This window comes from Corythoichthys intestinalis, chromosome 11 (assembly GCF_030265065.1).
Source record: "Corythoichthys intestinalis isolate RoL2023-P3 chromosome 11, ASM3026506v1, whole genome shotgun sequence".
Classification (NCBI taxonomy): domain Eukaryota; kingdom Metazoa; phylum Chordata; class Actinopteri; order Syngnathiformes; family Syngnathidae; genus Corythoichthys; species Corythoichthys intestinalis.
The window spans coordinates 46,430,678-46,454,700 of record NC_080405.1 but is presented as its reverse complement, the minus strand read 5'-3'; the positions used below and the strand labels follow the sequence as shown (position 1 = coordinate 46,454,700).

The following is a 24,023-nucleotide window of genomic DNA, read 5'->3' as shown; positions in this document are numbered from 1 at the left end:
ATGGTAGGATACCCAGGAAGACCCCACTTCTTACCCAGAGACATAAAAAAGCTAGGCTGGAGTTTGCCAAAACTTACCTGAGAAAGCCAAAAACGTTTTGGAAGAATGTTCTCTGGTCAAATGAGACAAACTTAGAGCTTTTTGGGAAAAGGCATCAACATAGAGTTTACAGGAAAAAAACGAGGCATTCAAAGAAAAGAAAATGGTCCCCACAGTCAAACATGGCGGAGGTTCCCTGATGTTTTGGGGTTGCCTTGCTGCTTCTGGCACTGGACTGCTTGACCGTGTGCATGGCATTATGAAGTCTGAAGACTACCAAGAAATTTTGCAGCATAATGTAAGGCCCAGTGTGAGAAAGCTGGGTTTCCCTCAGAGGTCATGGGTTTTCCAGCAGGACAATGACCCAAAACACACTTCATGAAGCACTAGAAAATGCTTTGAGAGAAAGCACTGGAGACTTCTAAAGTGGCCAGCAATGAGTCCAAACCTGAATCCCAGAGAACACCTTTGGAGAGATCTGAAAATGGCAGTTTGGAGAAGGCGCCCTTCAATTCTCAGAGACCTGGAGCAGTAGGCCAAAGAAGAATGGTCTAAAAGTCCAGCAGAGCATTGTAAGAAACTCATTGATGGATACCAGAAGCGGTTGTTCGCAGTGATTTTGTCTAAAGGTTGTGCTTCCAAGTATTAGGCTGAGGGTGCCAGTACTTCTGTCCGGCCCATTTTGGAGTTTTGTGTAAAATGTAGGGCTGTCAAAATGATCGCGTTAACGGGTGGTAATTAATTTTTCTAATTAATTACGTTAAAATATTTGACGCAATTAACGCACATGCCCCGCTCAAACAGATTAAAATGACAGCAGTGTAATGTCCGCTTGTTACTTGTTTTTTGGTGTTTAGCGCCCTCTGCTGGCGCTTAGGTCCAAATGATTTTATGGGTTTGGGGAGTGAGCATTTTTGATTGAAAATTTTACAATTTTTAATAAAACGAAAACATTAAGAGGGGTTTTAATATAACATTTCTATAACTTGTAGTAACATTTATCTTTTAAGAACTACAAGTCTTTCTATCCATGGATCGCTTTAAGAGAACGTTAATAATGTTAATGCCATTTTGTTGATTTATTGTTATAATCAGGAGTGCACATAAGTGGTCCGCATGCGTACTGGACGTAGACAAACGCGCTGGCCCTCAACGGCTTCCGTACGCTTTTGCGTACCGATGGCTGACCACTGTATTTGCGGCGGACACAAGAAAATATCTTCTCAAAATGTTGAAGAGGCAGGCCACACTGAGTAATTACTTCCGTGTTCCCCCATCAAAAGACAGACAGACGACAGAGACGTCACCGGAGCTACCGAAAAAAAGGACTTTTGCTGAAAAGTGGCTACAGGAGGTACCATGGCTAGAAGCAAATGATGCTCGCACGGAAATGCGCTACAAAATGTGCCGTGAGAATCCCAATGTCGCCGATAAGAGCAGCGCATTTTATGTAGGGTCAAAGAATTTCAGCCATCCAAACTTTGAAAAGCATGACAAAAAACTGAGAGCATGTGGCAATTAAGCAAACTATCGATGTCAAACAGGACCCCACTCGCCCTATGGACAAGTGGCGGAATAGGGCGGAATAAAGGTAATGAACAGCGACATGCACTGACAAACGTGTTTTTGCTCGCATTTTACAAAGCTAAACATGCACGTTCAATGAGGTCTATGAGGAGGACATCCCACTTTTAAAAAGGCTTGGAGTTAATGTGGGAGCCGCATAATGCCATTTATTTTGAATTGGTGCTTTTTATTTCTTTACATTTCACTTCAAAGTAATGGCAATTTTGTTGTCCCAGTTGATGTTAATCAAGCATTAATTGTTAATATAATTAATTAAAGTTAATTGGCTCTAAGTAAAGCTTGTCATAAATTTATCGCATCAGGCTCTCAAGCTCAATGAGAACCAAGTCACATCTCCAGGTCCTCCTCTGAGAACCTGGGCAAAAAAATTATGTGCACCCCTGGTTATAATAAACTAATACAGTACTTATGTACCGTATATTGAATATATATATCGGTCTTGTGTCTTATCTTTCCATTCCAACAATAATTTACAAAAAAATATGGCATATTTTATAGATGGTTTGAATTGCGATTAATTACGATTAATGAATTTTTAAGCTGTAATTAACTTGATTATAAATTTTAATCGTTTGACAGCCCTAGTAAAATGATAATGATTTTTTTTTTCAAGCTCGCTTGTGTTTTTTCATTGCAAGCAAAATAAATGACGATATTACTACCAAAGCATTTGTAATTGCAATCATTTTCTGGGAGAAATTGAGCATTATCTGACAGAATTGCAGGGGTGCTAATACTTTCGGCCAGCACTTAATGTACATACCTCATTTTAGTGCCATTTCGGTAACGATACTAGTACCGGTATCGGTGCGAATCTGTATTTATTGATAATGAGGTTCTCATCTTTGTTATCAGTTCACCAAGGATGTGGTAACCCTTTTGAGCAGCTTGAAAATCGACCTGAGAGGAATCATTTTGCTAGAAGCGGAAGGCAAGCAGAGCCTTCTGGATTTCTCCGAGGTGGGACTGTCGGAAACAAACTACGCAGACTACTTGGAAGAGGTGATTTATTTCACAGAAATTGTCGAGACAGATGGTTAGTAACAAGATTTCTGTGTGAAATAAACGATGAGATTGGACGGCAAATTGTGTACACATTCCTTGAATAGATCTCCAAGTTAATTTGATGTAAACGAAGCGTAAAAATATAATTTTCTTTCCCGCAGGTCAACAAAGGCGTCACAGTGGTGGACCTGCTTTCGTTTGCCAAAGAGCTGGAAGCCCAGACGGACCTGATGGTATTTAACACCGCGCTCCATTTGTCTGTTTATTTCAATTATTCATGTTTAATACGCCTCTGCCGGAGCGTCTCTGCCAGGCCTTTTGGGTCTTTGCCGTGTTTGCAAATCCAATAGCTTCTTGTAATACACAGTGGTAGGAAGTAACAAAATACAAATACTTTGTTAGTGAATAATCATTGCTTGCCTTCCCAGCTGAAATGCGTTGTACTTATAACAGTATTTTGTGTGTACCTAGAAATTGATAGATTTTAGTCAGTTTCAATTAATTTAGGCCATTTTGGGTTACTTCCTTCTCAACTCCTTGGCTTCCATTGACAGTGCTAGATGTCCAATTCCTGTGGATTCTCGTGCCGTCAATAGCACTGAGAGATGGACAGTCACAGCCAGTCCTCCCAGTTTAAATGAATTGGATGTCTATTAGGAGTGGTAACGTCTGGATACTTCATGATACGATACAATTTGCGGTACATAGCTCACGATAAGGCGATACAACAGTTATCGAGACATGGTCAGGAAATCATTCTACAATATTCTACAAAACTAGTAATCAACAGAAAACAAGGGATTTTCCTTGAATGAGTTCATCACCAGTGTTGTTAATCTTACTGAAAAAAAGTAATTAATTATAGTTACAAATTACTTCTCCCAAAAAGTAATTGCGTTAGTAACTCAATTACCTGAATGTAAGAGTAATTAGTTACTTGGCAAAGTAATTGGTGATAATTACTTTTTTTTTTCCCTCAAAAAAAAAAAAAAAACATTGGCCACACTATGTGAAGTTTTTTGTGAAGGTTTTTGGTACAATTGGCCCGAGCCCAATTCTTTACCCTAATTTACCCTTTACCCTGAATCAACTGTTAAAAGTTGTTAAAATTGCTCCCATTATTGCATTTGTTCCCTTCTCTCTACTTTCGACATATGAAAGTTTTAAAACTGTTTCATCATTTAAAGATAGATTCAAGTCAAGATTTTGCCGATTTAGAAGTATTTTAGATAAAAAGTTACTTAGGTTCGCTAGGAAGGTTCTTTACAACAGAGCCGTCCTAAAAAGTCTACTGCTTTAAGATGGCGGCTGTCTACTAACGCATTTAGTGCCATGCAGTGTTGTTAATTTTACTTTAAAAAGGTAATTAATTACAGTTACAAATTACTTCTCCCAAAAAGTAATTGCGTTAGTAACTCAGTTACCTGAATGTAAGAGTAATTAGTTACTTGGCAAAGTAACTAGTGATATTTTTTTTTTTTTCTCAAAAAAAAACAAACAACAACAACAATTGGCCCTAGCCCAATTCTTTACCCTCCACTTAACTAGACACAAGGGTATTGCGATAACTAGCTAGTAACCTTTGCTATGTGTGGAAGTCATTTAAAGTTGTGAATCAATCATTAAAGTTGTTAAAATTTCTCCCGTTATTGCATTAGTTCCCTTCTGTCTACTTTAAACATGTGTAAGTTTTAAAACTGTTTCATCATTTAAAGATAGATTTAAGTTAAGATTTTGCCGATTTAGGAGCATTTTAGATGAAAAAAAATTACTTAGGTTCGCTAGGAAGGATCTCTACATCTGGGCCTTCCTGAGAGGTCTACTGCTTTAAGATGGCGGCTGTTTACAAACGCATGTAGTCCTTAAAACATGTTGGCAATGCAGCAGTGTCTGTCATTTGCATCTAGTTCTATAATATGATATCTACCGTGTCATGTGGGTGTAGTTTGTCGGCTATGGCTGCAGTCAGGTATTATTGGAGCCACCTAGCATCGCAGTTGCAACGGCGTCTTCCCCACTCCTGCTCTGCTCTCGTCCCCGTGAGTCCGTTTCTCTCAGACTTTTTTTAATTCAACCAACTTAGTAACGCATAGTAACGCACGCCTTTCCCGCCTCAGTAACGGTAACGGCGTTGCCAAGATGAGAAAAGTAATTAATTAGATTACTCATTACTGAAAAAAATAACGCCGTTAGTAACGCCGTTATATTGTAACGCCGTTATTAACAACACTGTTCATCACTAGTAGACGTCCAATCCATTTGAGTTGGGAGGGTGGCAGCGAATGAACATTCGTTCATTCGCTGCCACTTCATTCGCTGCCACTTCAAACGGACTGGACGTCTTTGGTGGTCAATAGCAACAAATGGATTCAATTTGGAAGCCTTTCAGATCGTTTGCTGTTTTAATTTTGGGGCTCTTCTGGGTGGATGAAGAGAAAGTGACCTGTAAATGTGCCGAAAATCAGAAAGACTGGCTGCAAATGCTCCTTACCAGTCTAAATCGATTGGGTGTCTAGTGCCGTCAATGGCAGCCATTGAGTTCAAGCAGACAGTATTCTAGTGGAAAACTTTGGTAGAAACTTGTTGGTTCCCCACACTTTTTTTAAGAGAACGAAAAGTGGTATTTTGTGTATGGCAAAATGGCTTTTGGCATGTGGAATTTATTTGGTAATGTGGCATTTGTTGGTATGTGGCAAAATGGATTTTGGTATATGGCATTTTTATTTGGTATGTGGCAAAATGGATTTTGCTCTGTGGCATTTTATTTGGTTCGTGGCATTTTATCGGTATGTTGCAAAATGGATTTTGGTATATGGCATTTTCATTTGGTATGTGGAAAAATGGATTTTGCTCTGTGGCATTTTATTTGGTACGTGGCATTTTATTGGTATGTTGCAAAATGGATTTTGGTTTATGGCATTTTTATTTGGTATGCGGCAAAACGTATTTTGGTATGTGGTATTTTTTTGGTATGTGGCAAAATGGATTTCGGTATATGGCATTTTATTTGGAAGGTGGCAAAATGGATTTTGCTCTGTGGCATTTTATTTGATATGTGGCATTTTTTTGGTATGTGGCAAAATGGATTTTGGTATATAGCATTTTCGTTCGGTATGTGGAAAAATGGATTTTGCTATGTGGCATTTTATTTGGTATGTGGCATTTTTTCGGTATGTGGCAAAATGGATTTCAGTATATGGCATTTTTATTTGGCATGTGGCAAAATGGATTTTGGTATATGGCTTTTTTATTTGGAAGGTGGCAAAATGGATTTTGCTCTTTGGCATTTTATTTGGTATGTGGCATTTTTTTGGTATGTGGCAAAATGGATTTTGGTATATAGCATTTTCATTTGGTATGTGGGAAAATGGATTTTTCTATTTGGCATTTTATTTGGTATGTGGCATTTTTTCGGTATGTGGCAAAATGGATTTCGGTATATGGCATTTTTATTTGGTATGTGGCAAAATGGATTTTGCTCTGTGGCATTTTTATTTGCTGTATGGCATTTTTATTTGGTATGTGGCATAATTCACATTCTCACCATCAAAAAAAAAAAATTCAGCAGGGCCGAGAACGGAAAGTGGTTTTTGGTATGTGGGAAAATGGATTTTGGTATGAGGCTTTTTTTGTTTGTTTTTTTTTTTTGGGTATGTGGCATTTTTTTGGTATAGGAATGTGGCAAAATTGATTTTGCTCTGTGGTGTTTTTATTTGGATGTGGCATTTTTTTGGAATGTGACAAAATGGATTTTGCTCAGTGGCATTTTTATTTAGTATATGGCATTTTTTTTTTTTGTTATGTGGCAAAATGGATTTCGGTATATGGCATTTTCATTTGGTATGTGGAAAAATAGATTTTGCTCTGCGGCATTTTTTTGTTGTGTGGCAAAATGGATTTCGGTATATGGCATTTTCATTTGGTACGTGGAGAAATGGATTTTACTATGTGGCATTTTATTTGGTATGTGGCATTGTTTGGTATGGGTACGTGGCAAAATGGATTTTGCTCTGACATTTTTATTTGGTATGTGGCATTTTTTGGGGATGTGTAAAAATGGATTTTGGTATATGGCATTTTCATTTGATGTGTGTAAAAATGGGTTTTGGTATGTGGCATTTTTTTGGTTATGTGGCAAAACAGATTTTGGTATATGGCATTATGATTTGGTATGTGGCAAAATGACTTTTGGTATATGGCTTTTGTTTTTTTTGGATAATAATTTTTTCTTTTTTTGATATATAGCATTTTTTGCAGGCCATGCACGTCCATGCCATTGACATCTATGCACGTCCAAATTTACCAAATAAAAATGCAACACGCCAAAAAACATTTTGCCACATACCAAATAAAAATGTCATATACCAAAATCCATTTTTCCACATACCCCCAAAAAAATTGCCTCATACCAAAATCCAATTTCTCACATACCAAAAACCACTTTTCGTTTTCGGCCCTGCTGAATTTTTTTGCAGGTCAGAGTGTGAATTATGCCACATACCAAATAAAAAAATGCCACAAAGCAAAATCTATTTTGCCACATTCCAAAAAAATGTCACATACCAAATAAAAATGCCACACAGCAAAATCCATTTTGCCACGTACCAAAAAATGTCACTTACCAAAAAAAAAAATGCCACATAGAAAAATACATTTTTCCACATACCAAATGAAAATGCCATATACCGAAATCCATTTTGCCCCATAACAAAAAATATGCCACATACAAAATAAAAATGCCACCGAGCAAAATCCATTTTGCCACATACCAAATAAAATGCCACATAGCAAAATCCATTTTTCCCACATACCAAAAAAATGCCTCATACCAAAATCCAATTTCCCACATACCAAAAACCACTTTTTGTTTTCTGCCCTGCTGAATTTTTTTTGCAGGTCAGAGTGTGAATTATGCCACATACCAAATTAAAAATGCCACAGAGCAAAATCTATTTTGCCACATTCCAAAAAAATGCCACAATCAAATAAAAATACCACAGAGCAAAATCCATTTTGCCACATACCAAAAAATGCCACATACCAAAAAAAAAATGCCACATAGCAAAATCCATTTTTCCACATACCAAATGAAAATGCCACATACCGAAATCCATTTTGCCACATAACAAAAAAATGCCACATACTAAATAAAAATGCCACCGAGCAAAATCCATTTTGCCACATTCCAAACAAATGCCACATACCAAATAAAACACCACAGAGCAAAATCCATTTTGCCACATACCTATACCAAAAAAATGCCACATACCCCCCCCCCCCAAAAAAATGCCTCATACCAAAATCCATTTTCCCACATACCAAAAACCACTTTTCGTTCTTGACCCTGCTGAAATTTTTTTTTGCAGGCCAGAATGTGAATTATGCCACATACCAAATAAAAAATGCCACATAGCAAAATCTATTTTTTCCACATTCCAAAAAAATGCCACATACCAAATAAAAACACCACAGAGCAAAATCCATTTTGCCACATACACATACCAAAAAATGCCACATACCAAATAAAATGCCACATAGCAAAATCCATTTTTCCACATACCAAAAAAAATGCCTCATGCCAAAATCCATTTTCCCACATACCAAAAACCATTGTTCTCGACCCTGCTGAATTTTTTAGCTGGTCAGAATGTGAATTATGTGAATTTGACAAAAACTGTAGGACAAGTCGCATTTTTAAAATTTGAGATATATGTTTCCCTTTCGGAAATTGATGTGGCTTGTTAGGTCAAATATTTTTGACCGTTAACTGCTTCCCCACGTTAATTTGTGTTGTATGTTTTTGTGATGCAGCCTCGAAGTTTTTTGCAAACATCTTTAAAAGGTCACGCGGGCACCGTGCGACAGATCTACAACCAGCAAGTGGTCCCCATGCAGCAGGCCATGGTAATCTACGACTAACACCAGCCCCTTTTCACCTCCATTTTTCAACCCCTCCCATTCCTCTATTTTTGTCGACATCTCACTCTGCTTCAAATTAGCTGTCAGGCTGACAAACCATCTGTTCCAATGCATTCTTTATGCTTGTTTTCTACTCCCAACATCAAGAAATATGTTAGAGCCAGGGTAAGCGCACCTATAAGTGTGTCCATCTTGTGATTGTCCTTTTGTGACGGTGTGCAATGTGAAAGCCGTGTTTCATCAAGTGGTGCAGAAAGCGTGGAGGGCGCCGATGAAGTTGCAACAGTGAAAGTATAACAGCAGATAATGATGATATAGCTGTTGCCGTAAGAGCAGTATATAGAACTGCACTACTTGTTTTACACAGGCTATTCGAGTAAATGTCTTTTTCTGATGACACACCTGAGAGCATATAGCTCAGTCATAGTTGTGATGTCTGTAGAGTGTGTGCACTGTGTAAAAAAATGGAATGAAATTTACGGTAAAATACTGGCAGCTGTGGTTGTTGTAAATTGACCGTTAAAATAACGCGAAACACCTAAAATTCACATTTAGATCTGCACGATCGAATTGAAAACAATCAAAACGCAAAATAAAGATAAATGTCGTCATCTTTTAAATGAAACCGTTTGAGGTACTTCAGCAAAAAAAAAAAAAAAAATGCCCCAAAAATCTAAAATTGCTTTGTATTTTTTGTAGCTTGAGGTAAAATGGGAATGATTGTGTTAAATGCGCATATAGTGTCGTTTTTAATCGATCGAAGGCCCTTGAATAGAATCGAATTGCAGCAGACTTAAAAAAAATGTTTTTTTTAAATTAATATCAGCAAATGTTGTGTCATTGTCCAAAGACTTGATATCATATGATATTGTGATCAAATTGGTGATTCACACCCCAAGTGAAAACTGTATAGTGCCTGGTGAATTTTTGTAGATTATAGTAAAACTTTTCAAAGTGCTTCACGGAAAAACATCTTTTTCACGGTAGTTGGTTGTTAAAATGTCCGTAAACCTTTTATGTTTCTCCTATTTTTTAACGGTATTGTTATGGCAACTAAGTCTGTCAGTATTTTACCAGAAATTTGAATTTTTTTTTTTTTTTATAACCGTTAACTTTTTGTATATACTGTATTTATTTTAGAGTGTCCATAGATCCTTCAAGGCAGTAATTTCCAACCACACCGATTTCAATTCTCAAATATTACTCATAACTAAAGACAATAGAATTTTCAGGCAGTGACTGAAGTGTGGTAATATATATATATCAACATACAGTATATACTGTAGTTTTCGGACTATAAGTCACACCTTTGTTTAAGTCACATCAGCCAAAGAATACAACATGAAAAGGAAAAAAAAACATACAGTGGTACCTCTACTTACAAACATCTCTACATACAGAATTTTCAGTTTAACGCCTCAATGGGAAAATAGTGTCTCTTTTAAACGATAGAAATTTCAGGATACGAAAGGCAAAAATACAGTATGGCTGGTACTTGCAGCTTCCAGAGTTTACTGAACGTAACATACTTATAGCTTCTCTTCCACTGGCTGTTGGCTAGCATTCCTGGCATCCAGTTGGCTAAGGTGGACCTCTACTGTATGTGTATGTGGGTATCCCAGTGTTCTCTTCATTCGCCCCTCGTGTTCCAACAGCTTTACATGTGTATCAACTTTTATTCTTTACTCTATTCTTGTTTTTTTAATCATGCACATTTCTGATTTTATTTATATTGTGCAATAAGACAATTGGTACATGTCTTTGTTACATGTTTTAATGCATTTGTAGGAATTATAAAAGGTTTATGTCTGAATTTTGGTGGGCTTGGTACGGATTAGGGCATTTACTTGGAAAACACGTCTGTACTTACAGAATTTTCAAGTTCATAAACTACTTCCAGAACCAGTTAATTTCGTAATTAGAAGTACCACTGTATAAGTCGCATTTTGGGGGGGAATTCTTTAATTCATCAGAAACCAAGAACAAGAATTATATGTTAAAGTAATCGGCAACTGTTAACTCATTCACTCCCAGCCATTTTCACCGGTGAAACCCCCTTCACTCCCGGCCGTTTTACTGGATTTTGACTAATTTTGCAAGGCCCACAGAAATTTCTGTTCGATTGCTATATAAACATGAAACCCACCAAAAGAAAGATTAGACTCTCTTCTTTCAGCAGGAAAAAAACTTTATTATATCTTTTTCCATTCTTTAGAAATCAGCATTAGAAAATAGCTTAGTTTGAGCAATTTTCCAATTTCTGATGAAGAACAGAGAAATTGAGCTTTTTATAAAAGCATACATTTCAAACATAACTTTGACTTTAACACAGGTATTTTTTGCTTTAGTTACATCCCAAACATCTGAATAATGTTTTCCTTTTACAAAATAACATAAACAAAAAGACAAATAGAGGTTTTGATAGCAAAGTAACCATTTATTTACACATTACTAACTGAGAGATGACTCTGTTGTGGCGGTGACAGCCGGGGTAAACTTTTCCCTTATCGCCGCTTGTCTCTGCTCGGCGAGCAGCACGGACTCAACGGCATCGTCTGCTGCACTGGTGGTCCCGGTCGTTCTGCTCGGTCGTCCGCCGCCTGGCATCCCGGGCGTCCATTCGGTCGTCTTCCGCCAGCGCCCCGGCTGTTCGTTCTGTTGAATCGGGTTTCGGGTCTTACCAAAGGCACTACTGCCCTCCAGTGGCCAGTTTTATTGCTTTAAAATGGATTTTCATCGTTGTGCTTTGGAGCTAAGTTGAATCAGAACCCAGAGATGTCTGTTGTGAAAAAAAAAACATAAAAGATGTATTTGGGACACTGAAACAATTAAAAATAGAATGTATTTATACGTTTTTGGAGCAAATGAGTTAAGGTAACATTAACAGTTACAGTTTTTCAGATGACTATAGCCTATACAACACAACATAAATATCTCGTGGCTGTCAAAGTGAAAAAAAAGTTGCAGGCAGAGGTGGGAAGAGTAGCCAAATATTTTACTCAAGTATGAGTAGTGTTACTTTGAAATAATTATACTCAAGTAAAATTAGTCATCCCAAAAATGTACTGAAGTACAAGTAAAAATTATTCGATGAAAAGAATACTCAAGTAATAAGTATGTACTTACAATGTCAGATTTTTTTTTTTCAAACAATGTTTAATCGTTTTTCTCAGCACAACATCATTTACATGAACTGTTGTTATTATTATTTTGTACAATAACCTATTACATTACCATATTAGGCCAAAAAAATACTTTAAAAATCCACGAAGTCTGACTGGAAAAATGTATAGAAATGAAACATCACTTGAATGCCCACTAGTTGAGAAAATATTTCCTACCATGAAATGGGAAAACTCATATCTCTAGTTTTCCATGGTCTATTGGTACTAAATAAAAACCTGGGCGAGAGGTTGAAATCTGCGCTTTAGAGTAATGTTGACGGCTGCACTCTCTGTGAAATATCTTATTTTTTTATGATGCTTTAAAGACCCCGCATGATTGAACAGAGCGACGTGATCATAGGACTTCCGACTGCAAGCCTACCACGAGGAGCAGTGGTATTTGCACCCCTAGTGATTTTGAAAGTTCACCCACTTCGAAAATAGGTAGAGGTCTGAAATTTCACTCATAGATGCATTTCCACTTATAGAGACATAATCTAAAAAAAATCCAGAACTCTCTGGCATCTCTGGCAAAATATAAAATAAATTCTAATATGTAAAATAAAGAGGGAAAATGTAACGCCTCTAGTGTAGCGTAAAGTAGAGGAGTAAGTAGCGTTTCTCCTTCACAAACCTACTCAAGTTAAAGTAAAAAATATGGCGTGGTAAAACTCGTAGAAGTACACTTTTCTCCAAACGTTATTCAAATAAATACATCAAAATAAATATAACATGTTACTACCCACCTCTGGTTGCAGGCCCAGCCAAACTATAAAAGAAAGTGTGACTTATAGTCCAGAAAATACGGTATTTTTGGTGACATTTTTATCTGGTGGTGCGCCCTGAGATTATTCTCATGCAAAATGTGTCTTAGCTGAATAAAGGTTGGGAAACACTGCTTTTATGGTTTGGTATTGAAGGACTTTGTGGCCAAAATGCCAACAAGCATCCACTTGCAATAAACAGGTTGACATTTTGCTTTCCTCGCTCTTTGAATGTGAAGGTCGCATCTTTTATTTATGAATCTAACTCACCACATTTCATCAAACAGTGGCATCCATTTTTTGTTGTGTAAAGATTTTCATTTCAGTCTGTTTCTATATAAAATATGTGTCATCTTGAAATGGAGCCTATAAAGTTTACTCAACTCTATAAACCATATGGAAAACGAATGGATGTTCTTGTTAAATTTGAAGAACAATCCTTCTGCATGTTGGATTTGGCTAGCGTGCTAAGTTACGTGCACACATCAATTTTGAGTGTGTATTTTCTTCTGCTCAGTCATCACATGTACTTATTTTTTGTAGTCTTGCTGCTCTTTTATTTTCTGACATCATTTGTCTCCCTCAAAGAGTGCGCTGAACCAGAGCATGAGGTTCCTGGAGAGAACTGCCTCAGACCTGCCAGTAAGTCAACACAAATCAAAGTCCTTCGCTTCCAGAAAGTTACAAAACAGTCAAACCTAGTAACTTCCTTTCTTGTCTGCATAGAACAAAGTCTTAGATGTGCTGGACGCCATCAACGCAGCTCAGCATCTTATTTCCCAGAATGCATCACAACTTATTAGCCGGGTACCAACACTACTAGAATTATTTACGTGCTATTTATTATTGTGTATCATTTTAATGAAAATCATTGTTTTCTTTTTTAGGAAAGTGCAAGATACACATCGACCATTGTAGGCTACTTCCAGCAATACATGGAGTGGGTCAAGACCTCGGTAAGTCATAATAGGAGATTCCCTGCTCTCCCATGAGTCACTTCCTGTAGATTTTGGGGCATTTTCAGGTCACTTCCTTGTCAAGCCATTGATTGCCATTGACGGGGCAAGACGTCCAATCCATTTTGACTGGGAGGGGCGAGGAAAACAAAATGTCAACCTGTTTATTGCAAGTAGAATCTTGTGGGCAGTCAAAATGGATTTGAAGTCTCGCCCTGTCAGTGGCACTGAAAGATGGGCATTGGATGTCGATCGTTGTCAGAGTTCATTTTGCGGCACATCCTGTTAATTTTAGGGTATTTAGGGGCAGTGTTGTTAATAACGGCGTTATTTTTTTCAGTAATGAGTAATCTAATTAATTACTTTTCTCATCTTGGCAACGCCGTTACCGCTACCGAGGCTGGAAAGGCGTGTGTTACTACGTTGGTTGACTGAGCGAGAAAAGTCTGAGAAAGACGGACCCACGGAGACGAGAGAGCAGAGCAGGAGTGGGGAAGACGCTGTTGCAAACGCGATGCTAGGTGGCTCCAATAATAGACCCTACTCACCAACGTCACAGAATGACGTGTCGCTGTATCCAGCCGCCATATTGTCCGTCACTGTTTATCCGTATTCTCAATGGTTTCAATTTGTCGTGCAATTTATAGTGCAATTCATGGAAGCCCCGGTGCTTTCAGACGCTGTAAACTCATTGGATGCGTTGCATAAAAGGCGTTATGTGGAAAAGCTTCAGTCTATCCATTCGCCAGATCCATATTTGATGCCTAAATCGATATTTTTCGACCCGCTGTCTTCGCCATCTCTGCCTGACATCTGCTACCTTGATATCTACAACTATCTTGTCCACACAAAATCAGCCTATTCTCACGAAAGTTTGAAAAACTTAAGAGCAGCACTCTAAGCAACATTACCCCGTGTGACCCTTTACTTCCAATTTTCTAAAATGGCGACAATCAATTAAAAAAAAGTTGACTGCGATGGCCGACGCTTCAAGGATAGGTGGATATTGGACTATTTCATCAATAAAACACGCAACAACTGTGTCTGCCTCATTTGCAAAGAGACAGTCGCTGTTTTCAAAGAGTTCGATGTGACGCAATAATGATATTACCGAACAAGACACGCTGACATGTACGACATTACAGGGAAGATACGCAGCGAGAAATTATAGCAACTTGAAGCTAGTTTAATTTCACAGCAGCAGTATTTTGCAAGAGCCCGAGTGTCGAAAGAGAACGCCACGAAGACGAGATTGTTGAAATTATGAATGAAAAAAAAATAAGAAAGCAAATGTGACACACAGAAGGGCTTGCTAAAATTTGTTTAAATATATTGTTCTATGTAAATCAGCCAAGGTAGCCCCCCGCATTTTTACCACACCAAATCTGGCCCCCTTTGCAAAAGGTTTGGACACACCTGTTTAACTGATGATCCATAGACGAGGCCAGCTTCTTTCACTTGGTACCAGCTAAATATTATTCAAAATATAATGATGGTGGAAGAAATAAGCATCTTAAATTTGAAACTGAATGTTGTCGGCGATTAGCCTCGCAATGATCTTAATTCTGGTTGTCAGCCCAAAACCCTCTAAATAGATATTAAATGCATCTTACCAGATATAATATGACTACTACATAATCTGTGGTGATCGTTTGGTGCCCAGTTTTCTCGTCGAATTGCAGCAGTCCATCTCGCTCGCCTCTCCGGGTCTCTCGGAATACGGTAGAATTTCAAGTCTCTCCGTCTATTTTCTCTGTTACCGCAACCAACCGCCACACACGCCTTCATCATTATGATTATTAATGTTAACGAGCAGAAAAACACGCCATAATAGGAGGAATTTACGTAGCGGTAATGCGTAAACACGACGACCTGACGGACAATATGGCGCGGAGGTGTGGTTGTGACGTCATGTGAGTGGGGTCTATACCTGACTGTAGCCATAGCCTACAAACTATGCCCACACGATACGGTAGATATCGCATATTATAGAACTAGATGCAAATGGCTGCATTGGCAACATGTTTAAGGACTACATGCGTTAGTAAACAGCCGCCATCTTAAAGCAGTAGACCTCTCAGGAAGGCTCTGATGTAGAGATCCTTCCTAGCGAACCTAAGTAACATTTTTTTTTTTAAATCTAAAATGCTCCTAAATTGGCAAAATCTTGACTTAAATCTATCTATAAATGATGAAACAGTTTTAAAACTTACACATGTTGAAAGTAGACAGAAGGGAACTAATGCAATAACGGGAGCAATTTTAACAACTTTGACGGTTGATTCACAACTTTAAATGACTTCCACAGATAGCAAAGGTTACTATCTAGTTATCGCAATACCCTTGTGTCTAGTTAAGTGGAGGGTAAAGAATTGGGCTAGGGCCAATTGTCCCCAAAACCCTTTAAACATCACATTGTGTGACCTGTTTTTTTTTTTTTTTTTTTTTTTTCAGAGAAAAAAAAATACATGAAAATTATCACTAGTTACTTTGCCAAGTAACTAATTACTCTTACATTCAAGTAACTGAGTTACTAATCCAATTACTTTTTGGGAGAAGTAATTTGTAACTGTAATTACTTTTTTTAAAGTAAAATTAACAACACAGTTTAGGGGTAACTTCATGTTGATTTTGGGTCACTTCCTGTTGATTTTATTGCATTCTTGGGTCAGTTCCTATGCATTTCAGGTCTTTAGGCATTTCTGAGTCACTTCCTCTAGTTTTGGGTATTTTTTTTTTTTTTATAGAAGTCGACTGATACGGGATTTTCATAGACAGATGTCTGTACCGTTAAAAAAAAAAAAAAAAAAAAAAAAGAATCTTCCAATTGCCGAAAGCTGATTTTGTAAAACAATATTTGAGGCCGATTAAATTGTTTTTTTTTTTTTTAAAGCCCACTGAGGCAATAGTGTTTTCACTATATAAACGTATAAGGCGAAAAACACAGACAAGACTGAAAAGGCAGTTTCTGCTCTTCCATCCTTCTTTTAAAGAAACTGCTGTATTATAAGCTAAAACAACTGTTGTGTTACAACAATATGTCTAAATGCTGCCATAGCAGATTCATGGCGCATTAAGCCCCCGAACTATTTTTAATTTGTCCGTTTTACCCTGGAAACCCCCGTTTACAGACGTCGTGCAACCGCTTTCGTTTCAACCCAGCCATAAAACGAAGGTAATTAGTTAAATTTCTTATTCAAAATGTCTGTCATTTTTAGCTTAGAATCATGAATTCATTTCTAATATTTTGTTTAAAAAAAAAAAAAACGACTTTAAAAAATTATTCACTCGCATATCTTAAACTCTCAACCAAATTACATCACAATGAAAAAAATGGCGTATATGTACCTCATAACTATCGCTCAATTGTATTTTTTTTTTTTTTTTTTTGTTACGGTCGCATTTTCTCCAATATGTTAGATGATAAATAATCGATCCAGACAAATAAAAATTGAAGGAAAAAAAAAAAAAAAACGTTTAAAAGCGTAAATATATGAAAAAGAAAACCTCGACCACTCCTTCATGTCTGCGATTTCTGCATCGCGGCTGTCCTGTTAAAAATGTTTCTTCCCCCCAAAAATTGAGATTTTAAGCTTTCCAATGATGTATCACACATGCATTTCGGACAATTTTGAAAGTTGGCCAAATTGAGGGTCTCAGAGCGAAACTTCAAGTCACCTAAGTGTTTTCCGCCAATCCCTCGCTACTACGAGCTAAAAACTTTGCGCCCCCAGCCCATCGCAAATTTTTTTCAGTTAGAAAAAAGTATATATGATACAGTATTTATTTTTTTTAAATTAAGATGTATGCAATTATTACATTTGCAGTGCTTGGTGGAACTGTGCATTTTTGGCAAAAACTATACAACTTTTGTGTGCCTTGATGTCCTGAATTTTTAAAATATGTAAATTATGTGAATTTTTTTTTTTTTTTTTTAAATGTAGGATGAGATACAATTTGAAATAGGAATTTTCCATGTTTTTGCATTGGAAATGAATGTCTTTCTTTGGCGAAAAACACGCATTTTTGACACAACCATTTATGTTAGCGGAGAAATCGAAAGAGCCTGTGCTGTGTGAAATTTTGGAACGTTTCAAAGTATGAAAATATGAATATTGCAATTTGCAATGCATCTCCACAATGACACGTTATACACAAAACATATTACTAATTAATTACTATATTTATGTTTGGTCTTGATGCAGCTGGCTATTGATGTGGCACAGTGCAAGCCGTTCAGCAATGTCCTGGATACAGTTGAAATCTTCACCTGTAGCTTCCTGGTGGACTCCATGGTATTTAATCCATTATTCCATCAAACACATGCCTTATTATTATTACATTTAAAGTGGGTCAAAAACTAAAAATGAAATGGTTTCTTAGGGGTGATGTGCATTGAAAATATATTGGATGTTAAATAGCTTTTTTTTGTTAATTGACTATTCAGTGTAAATCTGTGTGTTGGAATTCTGTTTTGGGCTGTTTTCAAGTGACACACAAAAAAAAGGCCCAAAATATGGACGGGTGTCATTTCTATCAAGTGCGTAGTTTTGCGTGAGGACGATACAGACACAACACTAGCAACTTTTCGGGATGTTCAAATTGTCCTCGCAAACTTTTCAGCAACCTTATTTGTATTACAGTATATAATGAGTTCAGTTATGTAGGTAATTTAAGATTGTCTACCTCTATGTTGAAAGGATAGAATTGACACAACTATTATTAAGTGAATTAGGCTACGTTCATACTACAGGTATTAATGCACGAATCCGATTTTTTCGTGTTTTTCCGACTCGAGTGAGGCATTAACTTGACGGTCTGAACGTGACAAGTCGCATAGAACTGGACCATTTCAAATCCGATCAGGGTCACTTTCGTATGTGGTTCAAATCCGATCTGGGCCACATTTTTCCAGACTGTTGCGGCGGTCTGTACTGTCCAGTCTCTCAAATCGGAATTCATGGAGCAATTACGTCATCAAAAAGCGAGAGAGAAGCCACCGTAGCGGTGCAGCTGTGCGTTATTAGTGCCTAGCTTGCCTTGAACACGGCTTTTTAGGAAGGGTTGGACTTGACAACAGTCATAAAAAAATAAAAATGGGTTGAGGATAAGCCTGAGAATGATCGGTTTTCTGTCTGCTCCATATAAGCAATATTTCAACATTGCTTACACGGCCGAGAGTCGAGGCAAACTGCGCGTATGTGTGTGCGACATGCACGGACAGTGCGTGCATGCTATCGATCCATATACTTTGAATATAAACCTAAACTGGGATTATTTATGTCTGTTATTTGTGTCCTCTTTTTAAAAAGCAAAATATGATATCCCTGGAATGACGGATGACAGCCAGCGTGTGTGGTCATTTGTTTTGATGCTTCTGCGCATGCGGGTCGTCTTGCTCAGCGCGTGTCGGACTGTGAATTAGTGCGCATGCGTAATACTTGAATGGTCTCAATGGACAAAGGCAGTCTGAACGGCCACGCCAAAAAAACAGATATGACAACAAATCGGATTCGTGCATTAAGACCTGTAGTATGAACGTAGCCTTATTTTCATTATGTTCAGATCTACATTTACATTTTTTTGACTTGCTGAATGTACCGGTCCATTTTTTTTTTTTTTTTTTACCTTAAACGCACATCTGATCGGCTGACACTTTAACCCCCTACACACACACACGCACACCCACACAGCCCCGAAAAAAATAAAACATGTCGACAACATGCCGCCTCCTCCGCCTCATCGAAGAGGAGGGTTATAAGTTTTTTTTTTCGGCCAGCAGCAGCTACTTTAAGTAATGTAAAAGACGTCAAGTAATGTAAAAGACGTCAATGTTTTGCAGGTGGGATGCACATCACTAATTTTGCTACTGAAAGTTTGACCTGCATCAGAGTTAGCATAACATTAAACTGTGTGAACTTGCTAACCTGCAAAACCCGAGTAGGAAGGTGCTTAAAGAGAAATGTCCTCCTGCATGTGTTTTCTACTGTTAACGTTATGAAGTTTTTTCAGTTATATTTCTTAATTTACACAGACAACGTTGAGTGGTCTAAAGAAAAACGTTTTTTTTTTTTTTTTTTTTGCATTCCCGGACAGTGAAGAGATTATTAACAAGTTTGTATTTATTGTGTAGATTAATATAATTTATGTTCAACTATTGCAACTTAAATTTGTTCATAAAATCCAGACATATATTCTGGAAGTTTTCAAAAATGTTTCTTTAGTAATTTTTGAAAACAAAAGTTTGAATCAAACTGTGTATCAACTGAACCAATACACATGAAAGTATAAGTCAATTTATTTTGCATTGATCATTTAGCCTATCAATTAATTAGGTTCATACTCGTGAGAAATGTAGCCCTGACCCCCATTCACCCAACCTGTTTGGTTTTAATAATGTCCCGTCCCTAGCAAAAAGTAAATGCAGGTTATGCTGTTATATATCGTCCCTACAAATGTTGAGACCAAACCTACGCCCTTGATTTCTATATATTTTTTATCAGAATAAAAAGAGACTGTAACTATGTCTACTGTATTTTGTTTCAGAAAATCATACATCATACTGAAAATAAACTAGTTTTTGCTGCAGTCTCTTTTTATTCCGGGAAAAAAAAAAATCTAGAAATGACACCTATCAAAATGTGGGGTCTGTTTTTTGGTGTCACCAACCATGTATTACTTCGAAACCCAAATAGGGGTGTGAAAACTTTGTCAATTTTCCGATTTTATTTATTTATTGCTGCCATTACACACAATTTTATTGATTTTTTTTGTGTAGAACGTTTTCTGGATGGGTCTGGGCTGCGCCACGCTCTTCCTCATCCCGAGCATCGTGCTCGCCGTCAAGCTGGCCAAGTTCTACCGCAGGATGGACACGGAGGATGTTTACGATGAGTGAGTGCTTTTCATCTTTTTTAATAACAAACTGCCACACTTGATAAAAACTGCCTCACAAACTAGTGAACATTTTCCTCATTAGTTTGAGCGTGAATGAAATGTGGGTGATGTGCTGTATTGAAGCTTCCTTAACTCTTTCTTCCCGCTTTTGTTTCTTCCTTGGTTATAGTTCCTCCGTTTCCGGGACTTGGCATTTTACTTTGTGATAACCATTTCTACTATTTCCATCATCCAGCTCATCCTCCATCTCTTTTTTTTTGTATCTCCTCTCCTTCTTGATTGCACTCTGCACTTTACAATGACGCTCTGGCATGTTCCTTTTTTGTAAGCGGGGTGGAGGGGCCAACTACTTCCTGGTGCATTCCATTTAACATTATGTTTTTTTATCCCATTTCTGCTTCTTAAAACATTGAATTGTTTACTCCAAAATTATTCTTGGTGCTGGCTTTCGGGGTGAAAGTGTCCCTTACCTTTCAACGAAGGGCTTTCTCAATCGCTACCTTACGATGCTTCAATGCATATTGCTGTAAATAATACAAAAGAAAATGGTGCGCCCATTGAGAACAAGCAGAAGCACGCCACATGTTTCATCTGGCATCTTTCATGGTTTTTTTGTGCTTGTTTGTATGCAATGTTTTGTTTTCAGTATGGAAAGTGGTAATAATGGTTATCATAGCCAGCCCCCACAAGGCATCTTAAACCCCCCCGTGACCAGGTAAATATGCTCTTTGCTATAAAGTGCATGTGATGGCGGTAAATGGTGGTGGGTGCATGCATGCACACACACACACACGCAAGTGAACCCATATTTATTTGGGATTATTTTATTTTTCCTTTCACCATTTTTAAGAAGAATTACCGTATTTTCTGGACTATAAGTGACGCTTTTTTCATAATTTGATTCGTCTTCTTTCTTATATAGTGCTACCTCTACATACGAAGTTAATTCATTCCAGGATCTTATTTGTAAGTCGAAATGGTCGTATGTCGAGCAGGATTTTCCCATAAGAATACATTATAATTCCATTAATTCGTTCCACAGCCCGAAAACCTACACTAAATCCTTAATACAGTTGTATGAAAAAGTATCTGAAACTTTTGGAATTTCTCACATTTCCGCAAAAATTCCCCTTCAATTGTGATCTGATATCAAAATCACACAGATGAAAAAACAGTGTCTGCTTTAAATAAAATCACCCAAACATTTATAGGTTTTCGTCAAACGCTTTCTTTTATCCCTGGCAATAGTAGGTGGTTTTATTTACCTGACATGTTTTGGCGTGCACATCCGCCTTCGTCAGAACCTCTGACGAAGGCCTGACATGTTTCGGCGGGCACTTCCTTGCACCCAGAGGTGGGTAGTAACGCGTTACATTTACTCCGTTACAGTAACTGTTTGAGAAAAATGCACAGTGGTATGAAAAAGTATGTGAACCTTTTGGAATTTCTCACGTTTCTGCATAAAATCACCATCAACTGTGATCTGATCTTTTGCTGCTCGTTTAATGTTCGCAAAAAGACACTTCTCAGATTTTTGGCAAAATATTTTGTGGACTTATAAAACCAAAAATTAATTGTTTGGGAGTAAAACACAATGTCATGTGTGGAGGAAAAATGGAACAGCTCACCAACATCAACACTTCATGATGCTCCCTCCACCATGATGCATGAGCATCATGATTTGGGGTTGTTTTGCTGCCTCATGACCTGGACAACTTGCAATCATTAATGGAAGAATTGAATTCAAACGTTTAGTAGGATGTTTGCAGGAAAACCTGAGGCCATCTGTCAGACAGTTGAAGCTAAAAAGAGGATGGATGCTGCAACAAGACAATAATCCATAACACAGAAGTAAATCAACGTCAGAATGGTTTCAGAAGAATAAAATACAAGTTCTGGAGTGGCCTAGTCAAAGTCCAGACTTGAACCCCATTGAAATGCTGTGGCATGACCTAAAGACAGCGATTCATGCCAGACAACCCAGGAATCGGACTGAACTACAGCAGTTTTGTCGAGAAGAATGGGCCAAGATTAGTCCTGATCGATGGGCCATACTGATCTGTAGCTACAGGGAGCGTCCGGTTAAAATTATTGCTGCCAAAGGGGGGCCCATAATATTAAAGAGAATTATTGCACTAAGGGGTTGTGAGACATTAATAGAACCGTTATGTGGCAAGATAACAAATATTAATAAAGTTAACAAAAAAATAAATCACATTCATTCGGCGGGCACTTCCGCCTTCGTCAGAGCCTCTGACGAAGGCGGAAGTGCCCGCCAAAACATGTCAGGTAAATGAAACCACCTACTATTGCCTGGGATAAAAGAAAGGGTTTGACGAATATATAAGTGTAGGCAAAATGAACTCTATACAACTATTTATAAGTTTTCATATTTTAATGAGGATAGTATGCAAACAATGACAGAAGGGTGAAAATAAGTAAGTGAACCATCACATTTAAAGTGTATTACAACACCTGGGGAAATGCCAGTATTCCATCATTTATCCATAAACGCATGCCTTTTGCATTCATATCATGCCATTTCGTGTAATTACACACATCGCAACAAATTGACAATAAAGCACACTTTGAACTTTGAACCAAGAAAATGATAGAAATTTGGATCGATTGTCAAGCTAAAACGACCGGCGCCCGAGATCCCGGAAATCTAGCATATTATGTGCTTGACGTCACAACTAGGAAACACCCGGCTCAGTGCTTAGTACTGAATGGCGGCGATGATGGCGGACAATTTTGTTTCTAGTTGCAGCGACGAATCCGACGTAACGAACGTTCTTCTAATGGTGACAAGGAGAGTTATGAACCTTTCTTTGGTGTTTTGGGTTATCAATTTGAGCCCAAACGAAAGCCAATGCAGCCCAATGAAATGATCATTGAGGGGAGCAATCACACTGATGAAACACCTGCGGCAACAGAAACACCGAATGGTTTGTTTTGCATTTCTTTTTGTGAAGCTGATACACCGTGACCGCAAAATAAAGTAATGTATAGAATAATTATCATTTATTGTGCTATCATAGGTTTTCGCTCTGCCAACAGACACAAATATGAATGGGATTAGAGGATTTGTTGTATATATTTTACGAGCGATAATTTATACATGTGTCCAGTCCTATATCCAATGCATGATATGTATTTTATAATAAAAGAGTACTCACTCTGGCCATTTCGAGCTTGGCTGCTCCGCTCCTTTGCTTAGCCTGGGGTGGTGGGGTGGTCTCATCAGTGCCAGTCATCGTCCTCTTTCTTGATATCTCAGGACATTTAGGTGGCTGCGCGTGTATGGTGGGCACCGCATCTGCTTTCAGCAGCAATTGCTTAGCAAAACCTGATTTCATTTGTCCATAGTTCGAATCAGGTGTAAAATGCGCACCACACAAAACCGTGCCGGAGGCTGGGTCTGCAAAATTAGCCCTCTTTGCATGGACGAACTTTATTCATTGTCTGCGTAGTCCAGCTCTTTTTCTCGCGTTCGGGAACTCATGGGTACTACATTGCGACAAATGGCTATTTGTACACCACATAGCATGACAGGTTTTAACCATTTTAGCGATTTTTTGATAAAACACGAACGCAACTCTCTCGTCGATAAACAACGATGGCACCTGCCTCGACCTTTTGTTTCCTGGCTGTGACGTCAAAGCCCCATTCGGCTGTTTCCGGAATACTTT

General features: G+C 37.9%; 1 protein-coding gene across 3 annotated transcripts in view; it reads left to right on the top strand.

Moving 5' to 3' along the window:
* Positions 1-24,023, top strand: part of prom1a (prominin 1a) — a 135,661-nt gene that overhangs the window by 92,879 nt on the left and 18,759 nt on the right. For 2 of the 3 annotated variants that reach the window (XM_057849376.1, XM_057849375.1), the window contains 9 exons: positions 2,482-2,628; positions 2,793-2,864; positions 8,443-8,535; positions 13,067-13,120; positions 13,205-13,285; positions 13,366-13,434; positions 17,640-17,729; positions 20,213-20,328; positions 20,978-21,046. In XM_057849376.1, the coding sequence (XP_057705359.1) occupies positions 2,482-2,628; positions 2,793-2,864; positions 8,443-8,535; positions 13,067-13,120; positions 13,205-13,285; positions 13,366-13,434; positions 17,640-17,729; positions 20,213-20,328; positions 20,978-21,046 (791 nt within the window). Of the gene's footprint in view, positions 1-2,481; positions 2,629-2,792; positions 2,865-8,442; positions 8,536-8,697; positions 8,716-13,066; positions 13,121-13,204; positions 13,286-13,365; positions 13,435-17,639; positions 17,730-20,212; positions 20,329-20,977; positions 21,047-24,023 lie in introns of all 3 variants that reach the window. The other variant, XM_057849374.1, reaches the window with a different exon arrangement.